This window comes from Geotrypetes seraphini, chromosome 5 (genome assembly GCF_902459505.1).
Source record: "Geotrypetes seraphini chromosome 5, aGeoSer1.1, whole genome shotgun sequence".
In the NCBI taxonomy this organism is placed as follows: Eukaryota; Metazoa; Chordata; class Amphibia; order Gymnophiona; family Dermophiidae; genus Geotrypetes; species Geotrypetes seraphini.
The window spans coordinates 118,927,220-118,942,085 of NC_047088.1; the positions used below are offsets into that span (position 1 = coordinate 118,927,220).

Here is a 14,866-nt window from a genome sequence, read left to right on the forward strand (position 1 = left end):
CCCACGCGCTAGCCGCTACTGCCTCCTTTTAAGCAGGCGGTAATAATTTTGCTAGCATGCGGTAATTTTATGCATGCGCTAAAACCGCTAGTGCACCTTAGTAAAAGGAGCTCTAAGTCTACCTTTCCCTATTTTTAAAAATAATTTTACAGCAATCATTACTAGTGAAGATCTTTTCCTCTCTAGAAGCACTGTTCCTTCTAAGCTGATCAGGTGTCCTCCTTCTACAGTCCTGCCAATTGGGGGTGCAGTTTCACTATCATATTTTCAATAATGAGGGACAGGTAAGTTCTACAGGACCTCGGGAAATCTGCTTGTCACTAGCGATTTAAAACACAATATTGAAGCACTTCTCCTACTGATAGCAATACAGTTGGAGGACTCTTGCTTAGCTTAGAGGGAAAAGTGTCTGGAAGTCTTCTCACAGCACCTGTTTTGGACTAAAGAAGAGAATATGTGCTGTTTTATCAAGCACCTTCCCTGTACCTCGATACTAGTCTCAATAACTTTATATTTAAATATTTATTGATTTTCCAAACTAATACAAAGTGCTAGGAAATATTTTGACATTAATAAACAACAAAAGCACTTAAATTCAATCAATAAGCATACAGAAGAAAAATATCCCTCCCCATCCAGCAAATATCTTCCCACCCTGTCCTGGACGTGTATAAAAAGAAACGAAAAGTTTTAAACAAACACAACTATGTTGAAGTAACAAAGGATGTCAATGGGCCCCATACCAATTTAAATAATTTGCTATGCCCTAACATATCTGCATTAGTCTTAATAACTTTAAAAAGAACCATACAACCTGTTTTTTTCATTAAATTTGGACAGTTAACCAGATAACATGAACTTAACATAAGAACATAAGAATTGCCACTGCAGAGTCAGACCAGTGGTCCATTATGCCCAGAAGTCCGCTCACGCGGCGGCCCTCTGGTCTAAGACCAGCACCCTAACTGAGACTAGCCCCACCACCGCACGTTCCTGTTCAGCAGAAACTTGTCTAACTTTGTCTTGAATCCTTGGAGGGTGTTTTCCCCTATAACAGCCTCTGGAAGAGTGTTCCAGCTTTCTACCACTCTCTGGGTGAAGAAGAACTTCCTTACTTTTGTACAGAATCTAACCCCTTTCAACTTTAGAGAGTACCCTCTTGTTCTCCCTACCTTGGAGAGGGTGAACAACCTGTCCTTATCTACTAAGTCTATCCCCTTCAGTACCTTGAATGTTTCGATCATGTCCCCTCTCAATCTCCTCTGTTCGAGGGAGAAGAGGCCCAGTTTCTCTAATCTTTCGCTGTACGGCAGCTCCTCCAGCCCCTTAACCATCTTAGTCGCTCTTCTGTGGACCCTTTCGAGTAGTACCGTGTCCTTCTTCATGTACGGAGACCATTGCTGGATGAAGTACTCCAGGTGAGGGCGTACCATGGCCCGGTACAGCAGCATGTTAACCTTCTCTGATCTGTTCATGATCCCTTTCTTTATCATTCCTAGCATTCTGTTTGCCCTTTTTGCTGCCGCCGCACATTGTGTGGATGGCTTCATCGATTTGTCGATCAGAACTCTCAAGTCCCTTTCCTGGGAGGTCTCTCCAAGTACCGCCCCGGACATCCTGTATTCGTGCATGAGATTTTTGTTACTGACATGCATCACTTTACACTTATCCATGTTGAACCTCATCTGCCATGTCGATGCCCATTCCTCGAGCTTGATTATGTCATGTTGCAGATCTTCGCAATCCCCCTTCGTCTTTACTACTCTGAATAACTTCGTATCATCCACAAATTTAATCACCTCGCTCGTCGTACCTATGTCCAGATCATTTATAAAGATGTTAAAGAGCACGGGTCCAAACACCGAGCCCTGCAGCACCCCACTGGTGACGCTCTTCCAATCTGAGTATTGTCCATTTACCCCCACTCTCTGTTTCCTATGCTCCAGCAAGTTTTTAATCCACGTGAGTATTTCACCCTCAATTCCATGGCTTGCAATTTTCCGAAGTAGTCGTTAATGCGGAACCTTGTCAAACGCCTTCTGAAAATCCAGATATACAATGTCGACTGGATCGCCCTTGTGTATCTGTCTGTTTACTCCCTCAAAGAAGTGCAGCAAGTTTGTCAAACATGATCTGCCTTTGCTAAAACTGTGCTGACCGGTCCTCATCAGCCCGTGTCCGTCAAGGTGATCAATGATGCTGTTCTTTATCAGTGACTCTACCATCTTTCCCGGTACCGAGGTCAGACTCACCGGTCTGTAGTTCCCCGTATCTCCCCTCGAACCTTTCTTGAAGATCAGCATAACATTCGCCACCTTCCAGTCTTCCGGAATCTTTCCCAATTTGATCAACAGATTGGCTATTAGTTGAAGCAGTTCAGCTATGGTCCCTTTCAGTTCCTTGATGACCCTCGGATGGATGCCATCTGGTCCTGGGGATTTATCACTCTTAAGCCTATCAATCTGCCTACATATCTCCTCTAGACTGACCGTCAATCCTGTCAGCTTTCCGTCTTCGTTTCCAGCATATAGCCTGATGGGTTCCGGTATGCTGTGTACATCTTCTTCGGTAAATACAGATGCAAAAAATGTGTTCAGTTTGTCAAAGATTGCTTTGTCCTCCTTTAGCACTCCCTTCATTCCATGGTCATCCAACGGTCCCACCACTTCCTTTGCGGGTCGTTTAAACTTAATATATCGAAAGAACGGCTTGAAGGTCTTCGCCTCCTTGGCTATTTTTTCTTTGTAGTCTCTTTTGGCCCCTTTTACCGCCTTATGACACCTGCGTTGATGTTGTTTGTGCTTGTTCCAGTTTTCATCCGTTTTTGACTTTTTCCATTCCTTAAATGAAGTTTTCTTGTCTCTGATCGCTTCCTTCACCTCTACAGTGAGCCACGCCGGTTCTTTGTTCTTTTTCCTCTTGGATCTCTTGTTGATACGTGGTATATATAGATTTTGCACCTCAGTGACTGTGTCCTTAAAAAGGGACCATGCTTGCTCTAGCGTTTTTACAGTGCTTATCCTCTTCTTAATCTTCTTCCCTACCATGAGTCTCATCCCTTCATAATTCCCTTTTCGGAAGTTCAGTTCCACGGCTGTCGTTTTGGACCGATGTTTCTCCCCTGCGTCCAGATCAAAGCGGATCATATTGTGATTGTTGCTTCCCAGTGTCCCTTCTACTTCTACATCTTGTGCTGGTCCTCGCAGGCCATTTAGAATTAAGTCCAGAATTGCATTTCCTCTAGTACTTTCCTTGACAAGTTGTTCCAGGAAACAATCGCCTACAGCATTGGTCTCTAATGCAGCCGGAGGTGCCTAAGTTTCAGTCTATTCCCGGATAGTTGAAGTTACCCATGATAACTGTGTTGCCTCCCTTGCAGTTGCGTTTAATCTCGTCTGTCATTTCTCCATCAATTTCTTTGGACTGCCCTGGAGGTCAGTAATAGATGCCGATCTTCGTTTCCAGGCCATTTGTTCCTGGAATTTTGACCCATAGAGACTCTAACTTATCCGTCAGTTGTGGCATGTTCTCTCCAGCAGATTCAATTTCCTCTTTGACATATATGGCAACGCCCCCATCTTTTTGAGCCACTCTGTCTTTGCGGTATAGTTTGTATCCTGGTAGCACAGTGTCCCAGACGTTTTCCTCAGTCCACCATGTTTCCGTGATACCTATGATGTCAACGTTATCTTTTTGGGCTATGGCTTCTAATTCACCCATCTTATTTATAAGGCTCCTTGCGTTTGTGTACATACACTTGAGTTTGCAGCTTTTTCCTTTCTTGCATTTCCTTCCCTCTTGTGTCCTTTTCGATCTCTCTTGCCTGTAATCCGGTGAGTCTTTCCCTCTATCTTCTTGCACGGTATCCTCTGGGTATACTGGTTCCTGAACCATCGACTCTCTCTCTCTGTCGACTGTCGGCTTTCCCCTACTTCCTAGTTTAAAAATTTATCCACTTCTCTCTTGATGTTGCTTGCAAGTAGCCTCGTTCTGTCTCTGCTGAGGTGGAGTCCACCCTTCATGTAGAGTTTGCTCTTCCCCCAAAACGTTGTCCAATTGCACACGAAGTGGAATCCTTCTTCCTCACACCAGCGCCGCATCCATGCTTGCGGCTCCATCTGCCTCTTCTCATCTGCCCTGGGTACTGGCAGGATCTCCAAGAATGCTATCCTCTGTGTTCTGGTCTTCAGCTTCCTTCCTAGCATCCGGAACTGGTCCTTCAGTACTTCCCTGTTGTAGTTCCTATTGCTCAGGTTGTTCATCCCCACATGGATCACCACCGCCGTATCTTCTTCTTCCACACTGTTGAGGATCCTGTCGATGCGGCTCACTATGTATTCTACCTTGGCTCCCGGTAGGCAGGTCACCAGCCGATCAAGTCTTCCTCCCGCTATGTGGCTGTCAACTTGTCTGATGATAGAGTCGCCCACGACGATTGCTGTCCTCTGTATCTTCTCCTGATTTTCCAGCCTCAGGTCCATGTCCCTGGTATATGTCCATCTCTCCTGCCGCAGGTCTGTATCCTTCGTTCTCGCTACCGTATCACCCATTTCTTCCTGTTGGTTGTCTGTTGGGTGGTCCACACTCTCTGTAGGTGTCTTTCAGCAGTTCCACTGTTGGTGGTGATTTTCCATGGCCTCCCTGTATGCCTCCTCTATGAACTTCTCCAGCTCTCGGACTTCTTCATCGATGGTGTCTTCTGTCTTGTTCTCTGCTTCCTCTGTCTGGACGTTCTCTGCATCTCTGTCTCCCTCCTCCCCTGCTTGAAGTGCCTCCATTTCCAATATTCTGCCCTCCAGGAGTCTGACTTGTCTCTTCAGGCTCTCCAGTTCTCTGTATCGGGCGCATACGTAAGACCGCCTCCCAGAGGGGAGGTAGTCATACATATGGCAGATGATGCAGAAAACTGGGTAGCTCAACATCTTGCTTCCGTCTGCTGCTTCCATTGCTGTCTGCTTGCTGGTCTGCTGCGGATGCCTTCTGGGTCTGCTGTGGTTGCGCCTCTCTTTTATCTGCTTTTTTCCCCCTTTTGTTCTCTCTGCCTCTGCCTCTTGCTGTAGCTGCTTTTCTCCTGCTCAGTCAGATCAACTCTGCTATATTGGCCCCTCCCCTTTTAAGGCGGATCTTCCGTGGTGGACGTCAGAGAGTGGGTGGAGCTAACTCTCACCAATTTCCCTCTTGGTTTCCTGCCTCTACTTCTCTCTCTTGCTGCTTTATCTGCTTTTTCCCCCCTTTGGCTTCCCTCTCCCTCTGCCTCTCTCTGTAGCTGCTTTTCTCCTGCTCAGATCAACTCTGCTCCGTTGGCCCCTCCCCTTTTAAGGCAGAGCTTCGGTGGTGGACGTTGGGGGGTGGGTGGAGCTAACTCTCACCGATTCCCCTCTTGGTCTCCTGTTTCTGCTTCTCTCTCCTGCTCTTTTATCTGCTTTTTTCCCCCTTTGGCTTCCCTCTCCCTCTGCCTCTCTCTGTAGCTGCTTTTCTCCTGCTCTCTCCTGCTCAGATCAACTCTGCTTCGTTGGCCCCTCCCCTTTTAAGGCGGAGCTTCAGTAGTGGACATTGGGGGGTGGAGCTAACTCTCACCGATTCCCCTCTTGGTCTCCTGCCTCTGCTTCTCTCTCCTGCTCTTTTATCTGCTTTTTTCCCCCTTTGGCTTCTCTCTCCCTCTGCCTCTCTCTGTAGCTGCTTTTCTCCTGCTCATGGGCCAACTCTACGTTATTTCCCCTTCATTCAGGACACAACACACTAAATTTCATAAGAATTGGCCAGGTTCTGTGGAAAATATGACAAAAAATTTTGGCATTTGGGGTTTTTTGTTTGTTTTCAGTGTATATTCCAGTTCCCACACACTTATTTCAAACACATCCAGCACACTTCCTCACATGCATATCTCTGCATAGGACCAGATTTAGGTATAATCAACATAGGACACTGCCTAGGATGCCAAACTATGAAGGTACCAAATAACTGCACTAAACTGGACTCTAATTCAATTTACTTTAAGAATATGTTCTATGATCTCTGAGGGACAAATATCCTTTCTCTGCCACTCTCTGGGCCTGCTTATGGGTGACAATATCTCAAATCCAGCACTACATGTACAAACCAACCAGCACATATTTCCAGGCAAGAAACTAAGAACAGATACACACACAAACATACACACAACTCCTCCCACACATCCTTTCTTCCACCTCCCAAGTACCGCTATTCATGACTAATATGCCAGTCCCAATGCAGTGGCCAATAATTATCCATATTGTGATAGGGACACCCAGCTAACCCTTCAAGAGCCAGCTTGGACCCCTGTCCAACTGAACAGTTGGGTGTGTGACTTAACTTTAGCCTAAGATTCAGTGCCTCCCAAACACATTGCTGGACCTGGCTCTGATGTAAGGTATGCCAACAAAACACCACACAGTCTTTAAGTAGGAAAAATAATAATTTCCGCTTTATTTTCAGGCTCAACTTATAGCCACTTATTTTAAACTTGTCAGGATCAAAGTTCATGTACTGGTTCACACTGAGTCTTAAGTAACCCTGGTGGGCTGGTTTAGCCCTTCACCTGTCTCTCAATGAGGGTAACAATAACCGAGCTTACAAAAAAGAAAACCCACAAAAATTATCAGCTGGTTCATACCAGTCCTTTTTTCTTCCTGAGGGAAGGAGAGCTTTGGCCCTTCCCCCATACCTGTCTTGCACAGGACAGGAAAAAAATAAATAAATAAAATTCAAAAGCCTTTCCTGCACTCCAGGCAAAAGAAAACAAACTTCACAGTTGGATTCACCCACAATGCTAGGCCCTTGCTATGCCAAGCAGCACCAGACCTGGATGCCACTTGCCTGGACTGGGTAGGCTGACCCAATTATTTCAATAGCCCATCCGCCCAAAGTTATGTATGGGTGTTCTTTGCACAGTTCAGCCACTTCCCTGATCTTCCTCAGGTAAAGAGGGAAAAACAGCACCCTTAACAATTCTGGGCTTCTCTCTTTCTGTCTCTCATAAACACAGTGTCCAACAACAGAGAGAGAAAAGAAAAACCACATGAAGAAAATTTTTTTTCTAATGTCCACAATAAAGGTAAAGCTTCTATTTTGCTTTTTAAAGAGTCCTGCTGAGCACCTCCCAAACAGACATACTCAGGTGCCTTGTGCTCATGTTTTAGCAAGGAAAAAAAACAGCATTCAAACTTAGCATCAAACGTTTCCTTTCTTAAACCAGAAACTCTAACCTGCTTTTAGAGCTGTGCTGCAGTCCATTTGCAATGGCAAATGAACATTTTCCCAGTTCATCGGGCTTGTCTCCAGCATAGGAAAATCTTCAGCTGGTGAATCTCCCTCACAGCTGTTGTCAGCATCTGTAATCTACCTGCACTCTGCTGGGGGAAAAAAGGCTCTGATGTCTTACGCCCCTCCCCCTTGCTCAGTTCAGGTGAAATCACTGGAGGCTTGTTAGTTTGTGTCCAAGGCATTTTTCTGTCTCTCTTTAAAGGGACAGGCTTAAAAGGTGCAGTACAAGTCTGTTTATCTTTTTTTAGTCTGCACTGCTCAAACTTTGCTAGTAGACACAGAGATAAGACTGACAGGCTCTAGATCTTGATCTGCCTCCTGCATTTCAATGTCAAGGAAGCGCAGTGCGGTTTCCCTGTCACAATATTTATACACATCCTACTGTGTCCCCCCTTACACACAGACAAAAACAGAAGAACAAATTCCACAGGATATGAACACACAAACACAGCAGAGATGACCACAAAGTACAGAGTGATTCTTTTAATAAAATACTTTCACCAAGACGCGACATGGCCATATTTCAGCCTCTTAGCCTCCAACAGGAAAATTTTACAAAATAAACATCAACATAATAAAAAAAACACCTTTACATCGGTTTAAATTTAACATGAATATATTTAAATAATACAATAAAAATAATATTAAATAATGCAATAAAATATCTAAAATTAAAATAATAATCTTGAAAATATAATAAAATATAAAAAATATATTAAGATTGATACTGAAACCCTACTGTAAACCAAAAACTAAACATATATGTACAAAGAAATATGATCAAAAACATAATAGATTACATATACATAACTGGAAATAAGATTTAACACAAATATTTTAAAATATGTTGAATATAAGATCTTAAAAATATAAGATATGTAGAAGTGTAAACATGCCAAATATATTCCAATAGGAAACATACTTAAACAAAAACTTCATAAAATCTAAATATTGAATACATATGTGACATACCTCAGGTGTAATAATGCATATGACTAATCTTACTGAAAACATAGAACTGGTATACCTATACAGTACATGCATATAGCTCAAATGAGAACAAAGAGCTCATGGTGCACACTCTTTTTTTCCTTTCTTTTTTTATTGTTCATGGGCTTTTTGTTCTCATTTGAGCTTTATACATTTATAGGTATACCAATTGTGTGGTTTTCAGGAAAATAAGTCATATCAAGCCCGTGCACATCTGTTGCCCCACCAACCCATATATCCATCCCTTGTAACTTACCCCCACTTTCCACAACCTCATACATATACATACTCACATCACAAACCTGTCTTCTAATATTGAATGGTTTCTGTTTTAAGAATATAAGAACTGCCACTGCTGGATCAGACCAGTCGTCCATCGTGCCCAGCAGTCCGCTCCTGTGGCAGCCTGTAGATCAAAGACCAGTGCCCTAACTGAGACTAGCCCTATCTGCGTACATTCTGATTCAGCAGGAATTTGTCTAACTTTGTCTTGAATCCCTGGAGGGTGTTTTCCCCTATAACAGCCTCCGAAAGAGCATTCCAGTTTTTCACCACTCTCTGGATGAAGAAGAACTTCCTTAGGTTTGATAAAGGGAATAGACAGTTTGCTCAAAGAAAAAAGTAGAATAATATCCTATTTCTGACATAACTAGAAATACCTTCCTTCTAACTTTCATTCCATTCTTACCCAGACTAGCATTTACATAATGTACAGTAGAAGTCGGTTTTATGGCGATATGTTAGTACATTAGCATGAAACAATTTTGTGAATGCAGAGAATTCTATCACTGTTATTCAGAAATAAATTCTATAGGGCAAGCTCTTTGTGTTTCACTTGATGTTCTGAAATTTATTTATTTATTTTTTTCTTTTCTTAAGGGTTCACGTGGTTTTCCAGGAGAAAAGGTATGCAACTATTTTATAAAAAAATCACTTCTAATCATCAGATAAGTGCCACTGAAAATTCAGTCAGACCACCTCAACACTTTCTAGGTAGTGTCAGGATAGTCTAGAGGTGGAGGCTGGGTAGAACCAGGAGTTATCCAGGCACTACCATTGACCTGGATATTCAGCTCACATTCACCAATGACCTTACCATATGTACCAATAACCACATATGGCCTGATCACCATGGGCTGAATATTGATCAATACCATTAGGCATTGCTAAGTGTCCTAATTTTAGGCATACCATATTTATGCTAGGGTTTTCTTTGTCTAAATTTCTGCGCCTAACAGCTAATTCAAAAGGAGGCACCTAACTTGAAAACACACCCATGATCTGCTCCTAACCACATCCATGCTTTGAACTAGTAGCATACTTTTAATAGAATCACGTTTTTTGAGTTAGGCACCTAACTTCAGGTAGACTATATAGAATTTGCCGGTAACACCAAGATTCTATAAATTATACCTTAAGTTACATGCCTAGATCGGCACCTAACTTACCCCCTCCCCACTCCCGCCCCCCTTTAACAAAGCCACGCTAGTGGCTGATGCTTTAGTAAGTGCCTCAATGCCCATAGGAATTTAAAGGGCTTCGGGGCTATTGCCATGCAGCAGCTGCTAGCATGGCTTTGTAAATTTTCTTAATTGGGGCTAATTGAAAGTACCATTAAAAACTATTGAAAAATCATTTAAAAAATGAATTAGCTGGTAGGCGCCTAACCTAGCAGGCATCTACCACTTCAAGGTGCCTACCAGCAATTATGTGTGGTTAGCGGCAGATTTGGAGCAGATTTTGGGCATGGTTTGACTTAGGTGCACTCATTTAGGCCAAAAGAACCCTGACATAAATGGCAATGTATCTAAGGAGTTAACGCCTACTGGCACCTAAGACTGCTTAGTACACTAGGCGTGATTCTATAAATGGTGCCTAGTGGACTGACAATGGTGCTTAACAGTGCCTAGGAGTTAAGTGTCATTTATAGACTCAGAGCCTAAATGCACAACTTAGCCATTAAAAAATTAAAACATAGGGGGTCTTTTACTAAGGCGCTAGCTGATTTAGCGCGAGCTAAATGCTAACATGCCCATTATATTCTATGGACGTACACTAAATTGGCTAGCACGCCTTAGTAAAAGACCCCCATAATCTAATTATATATGATTTGTCTGTCAGCTAAAGCTGAGTTTTGCATTGACTATTTTATTTATCCTTAATTCTGTATTGTAAATTTATGTGTGTATTTATTCAAATATTGTTATAACATATCAACTTAAATTAATAAATAAATTATTGCATTATAGTAGAAATCATATAAAATTTACTTTCCATTCCATGTAGCCATGACTAAACAAAGCAAAAAACAATATCCTACCAATCTGCATCAGAAAGTCGGAAGACAAAAACAAAAGAAAAAACTGCAGATACGATGTACATAAAAATGTTTCTTCTTTAGAGGTATATAAGATATCAAATCAAGTTTCATATGCTATTACATTCAAGAATTGTGGAGAGTACTATAAATATATCAAAGAAGATCATTGTTTGTCTATGGCTGCTACTATTGTGATTACGTAAAAATAACTCTGATATTAATTCATATTCAGCATTTATAGAGTATTATCAATCTATACTGTAGGCAATTTCTTCCAAATGAAGTTGTCAACAGCTGCTAGCAGAAATTATCTAACTACCTAAGATATTTTATTATTCTTTATTTTTTGCTGCTTTTTCTTTTTTACAGGGTGAACAGGGAGAAATGGGTCTGGATGGAATAGATGGAGAAGATGTAAGTTAATTTTATGTAATTATATTGTAGATTTCACCAAGTGCTTGATTTATCACACTGTTTTGCAAAACAAAACAAAACCTTTTAAAGAATTAATTATAAATTATATCAGGAGGTCATTATTTAAAAGTGGCTATATGGCTGATTGGCTTTTCCCAAAGCCTTTTACCCAGATACTTGCCTATTTACTTGAGTAAATAAGCTGTTTGAAAAATGCTTAGTCATTTCATAGGCTAAAGTACCCACAGGCAGGAACAGTTATAATCATGCTGGGGCTCAGGGCACAAATTAAGGAGGGGGCCTCAGATCTCACTCCCCCTGCCTCTTCCCACCCCTCCCCACACACAATTTATACACCTGCCATTATTACACAATTTAAAAAAAAAACTTTAAATGATGACTTTTTCACACACAAAACACACAGACAGCCCTTCACCAAATACCAGAACAAGGGTCTGCAAATAGAAATATGAAGACCAAAATTGAACTGGGAACTCCCCAAAATTAAACTCAGCAAGTACTACAACACTGGAGAAACAAAATCAGAAGTGCATCTTTTTTTAACTGAACATAATGAATGGCACAGCCATAGGGAGTCCTGAGTCCAGCCCCACCAAAATTAGCTACCTCCTTTACTATGGCTGGTGGGGATCCCGAAGCCCTGCCAGCTGAAGACCATCTTCTCATCCTCCTCCAGCCTGGCAGCCATAAATCTCCCAGCTCTGCAGCCAGCTGCACTGTCCTTGAGTTGCCATCGACTGCAGAGCTGGAGAGATCTGGCTGCTGAACTGAAGGAAGAGGACTTCAGCTGGTGGGGGATTGGGGATCCCTGCTAGAGAAAATGTGATGCCTACTCACTTTGTGCTTTGCCCTCTCCCCAGTCAGCTGTCTGGCTGTGTGACTGAACACAATACAAAGAGACATGTGATGCATATATCCCAAAGCTAACATATTCCACTTAAATTCAAAATAAATACTTTTTATGTAGCTTTGTTGCCTGGACATTTTATTTTTCCATCATGTTGGTCCCAGTTTCTCTCTTCTGCCTTTCTGTGCCTTCTGCTAATTCTCTTTCCAGTGGCTGGTATCCATTTATTCTTTTCTTTCATCACTACACCTGTCTCTGATATATTGATCATTCTCTTTGTTCTTTACTCCTGCATCCAATATCTCTCCTTTCCTCTTCCCTCCCTCTCATTATCTATCAAGTATCTCCCCACCCCTAAGTTTCTGGGCCCAAAGCCTAACATCTCATCCCCTTCTCTCCACCACATCCTGACATTACTTTCCTGTTTTCTTCAATTTTGGGTCTATGGTAATCATTTCCTGTCTTTGTCCCTTTCCTTCCTCCAGTTTCAGTATTTGCCTTCAAAGTGTCCTGATCCAGTCATTATATTCATCAGCCTCCCCTCCTCATATTTGTCTTGCCCATTCCTGCATTTCCCTCTTTATCCCTACCCCCTCCTTTGATCAGCATTGCTTCCCTGTGTCCCTATTCTCCCCCTCCCTTCCTCCCCCATCCAGTGTTGGCCCACTGTGCCCCTATTCCTTCTCTCTCCATACCTAGCATCTTTTCACTGTCTCCCTGTCCCTCCCCTCTCTCTCTTCCCTTCTTCCCACTCCTATCCTGGGACCAGGATCTTTCTCACTTTCATCCCATTCCCTTACCACCCAGTTCTGAATGTCTCCTTCATAGGTCTCCGGAGTGTGTCCCCTCTCTTCCACATCCAGCATCTTTCTCCTTTCTTCCCCTAGTTAGTCAACTAGTTACTCTCGACCCCCCCTTCAAGTGGGTCTAGCATCTTTCTTGCCCTCTCCCTTTCCTTCTTTCTCCAGCACCTCTTCATGTCTGTCCCTCCCTCATCCTCCCCAGTCCAGCAGAGTAGCACTTAGCTCCCTTTCCCTTGCAGATCAAGCATTTCTCCCTCTCCCCACAGTTCCAGCATCTCTCCATTCCACCAGCTCCCAGCGGTACGATGGTGCTAACATGCCTCAGGGACACTGCAGCGATTGAAAGGAGCTGCTCAGGGCCTCAGTCTTCCCCATCCTGACTATGCAGAAGAGGAAGTTGTCTCCTCAGATGCAACTTCCTGCTCTGGGAAGGCAGGATGCATCACGAGGAAGACTGAGGCCCCGGGGCACCTACCTTTTACTTGCTATGGTGTCTCTGCAGGCAACGATTGAGGTAGGTTAGGAGCACCATTGAACCACAAGGAGTTGGAAGAAGGGGGAGATAGAGAGAGGCTACTTATGTCAGGTTGTGCTGGTGAAAAGGTGGTGGTCCATGGGGTCCCCTGGAACAGTGGAGCCCAGGGCAGCTGCCCTGTTTGCCCCCCCCCCCTCTCCATGCCAGCCTCAGCCCCATGCAAAGTAATCTGCAACTTGCACACTCTTATACTCATTTGGATTAAGCTTTCATGAGGGTATGTTTAGTTCACAAGAGACACACATATACTTGAATATAAATTGAGATTTTTGGGCCATAAAAATGGCCCAAAAAAGGGTGTCTCAGTTTATATTTGAGACTCCTTCTGCTGATGATGCTTTTTTCTTCCCCTCCCAACCTGAATACCAATGCTATCTTCCACTCCACCACCACCACCTCCTCCTCCAGATGTCTGGCACTGCTATCCTCCACTCTCGCCTGATGACCTCCGCCCTGCCCCAGACCAACATTGCACTTACGGTTCTGGTGCTCAGGAATCCGACACCAATGCTCTGTGCTGGGCTGGTGAGGGGTCTTGAGCGTCTGTGCATGCTCAAGGCCTACTGGATCCTGCCCTCTCCGTGATTCTCGAAGGGAGTCCAGCAAGCTTAAGCATGTGCAGATGATCAAAGCCCAAGGGAATTCTCAAAGGGAGTCTAGCAAGTCTTGAGTTTGTGCAACACAGAGCATTGGCATTGACTTCCTAAGTACCAGAACTGTAAGTATGATGTCTGTCTGGGGCAAGGGGGAGTGGGTAGTGGAAGATATTCTTTGGCCACAGTCCACCCCCCTCTGAAGCATCTTCCTATTTCCGCTTGGGCGAACTGCAGCAAAGGAACTGTGCAGAAAAGGCTGCAGGCAGCACAAGAGAATCACTACTGTGCCAGCACCCTCCTTGTAGTTTTCGTGGTGATGGGGACTTCGGAATCAGGTGGGGAGAACATTTGATAGAACCGGAGGTGAGGGAGTAGGGAAGAAGAAGATGCATAATGGGAGGGGCAGCAAGGAGAGAGTTGGAGGGAAGGGGAAGAGATGATTCACATGAATGGAGGGAAGAGGAACAGGTGGTGCACATGAACAGAAAGGAGGGGAATGAGATAATAATAATATTATACACTTTCCCCTCTGAATCTGCGGTTTCAGCATCCGCGGATTCGGTCATTCACGATTTTAAAACAAAAAAACTATTTAATTTTTTTGGGCTATTTTAAGCCCTGTAAGCCCATAGGAAATGGCTGCCTTGAGCTTCCGTAGTCTCTCGAGACTACGACGGGATCTCAAGGCAGTCATTTCCTATGAGTGATCTGCATGGGGCAGGAGCGTGGGAAGATCGCTCCTGCCTCAAAAACCCGATAAACCACCAGGTAAGGCTTAAGGGGGGGGGGCTTACAGGGCTTAAAATAGCCGGGAAAGCGGGGGTTAGGGGCAGAACCGGCCCAAATATTATTCACATTTTTTAAATATTTGCGGGCCGGCTCTGCCCCTAACCCCCGTGGATACGGAGGGAGAAATGTAATAACTTAATTTTTGTATCCCGCAGTACCTTGCAGTTCAGAGTGGTTCAAATCACGAAAAGCTGCGAAAATGCAGCAAAAATACATCAGCATTTTTCATAAGAAGTACATAATCAAGATGATTAAACAAATTAATCA

At 43.5% G+C, this 14,866-nt stretch overlaps 1 protein-coding gene and 1 long non-coding RNA gene across 8 annotated transcripts in view; one reads left to right on the plus strand and one right to left on the minus strand.

Annotated features, from left to right (window-relative positions):
- The window catches only part of COL6A3 (collagen type VI alpha 3 chain), a 1,265,605-nt gene that overhangs the window by 479,410 nt on the left and 771,329 nt on the right, over positions 1 to 14,866 (plus strand). For all 7 annotated transcript variants that reach the window (XM_033946673.1, XM_033946674.1, XM_033946675.1 and 4 more), the window contains 2 exons: positions 9,154 to 9,180; positions 10,964 to 11,008. In XM_033946673.1, the coding sequence (XP_033802564.1) occupies positions 9,154 to 9,180; positions 10,964 to 11,008 (72 nt within the window). The remainder of the gene's footprint in view (positions 1 to 9,153; positions 9,181 to 10,963; positions 11,009 to 14,866) is intronic.
- The window catches only part of LOC117361404, an 80,318-nt gene that overhangs the window by 17,703 nt on the left and 47,749 nt on the right, over positions 1 to 14,866 (minus strand). The window lies entirely within an intron of this gene.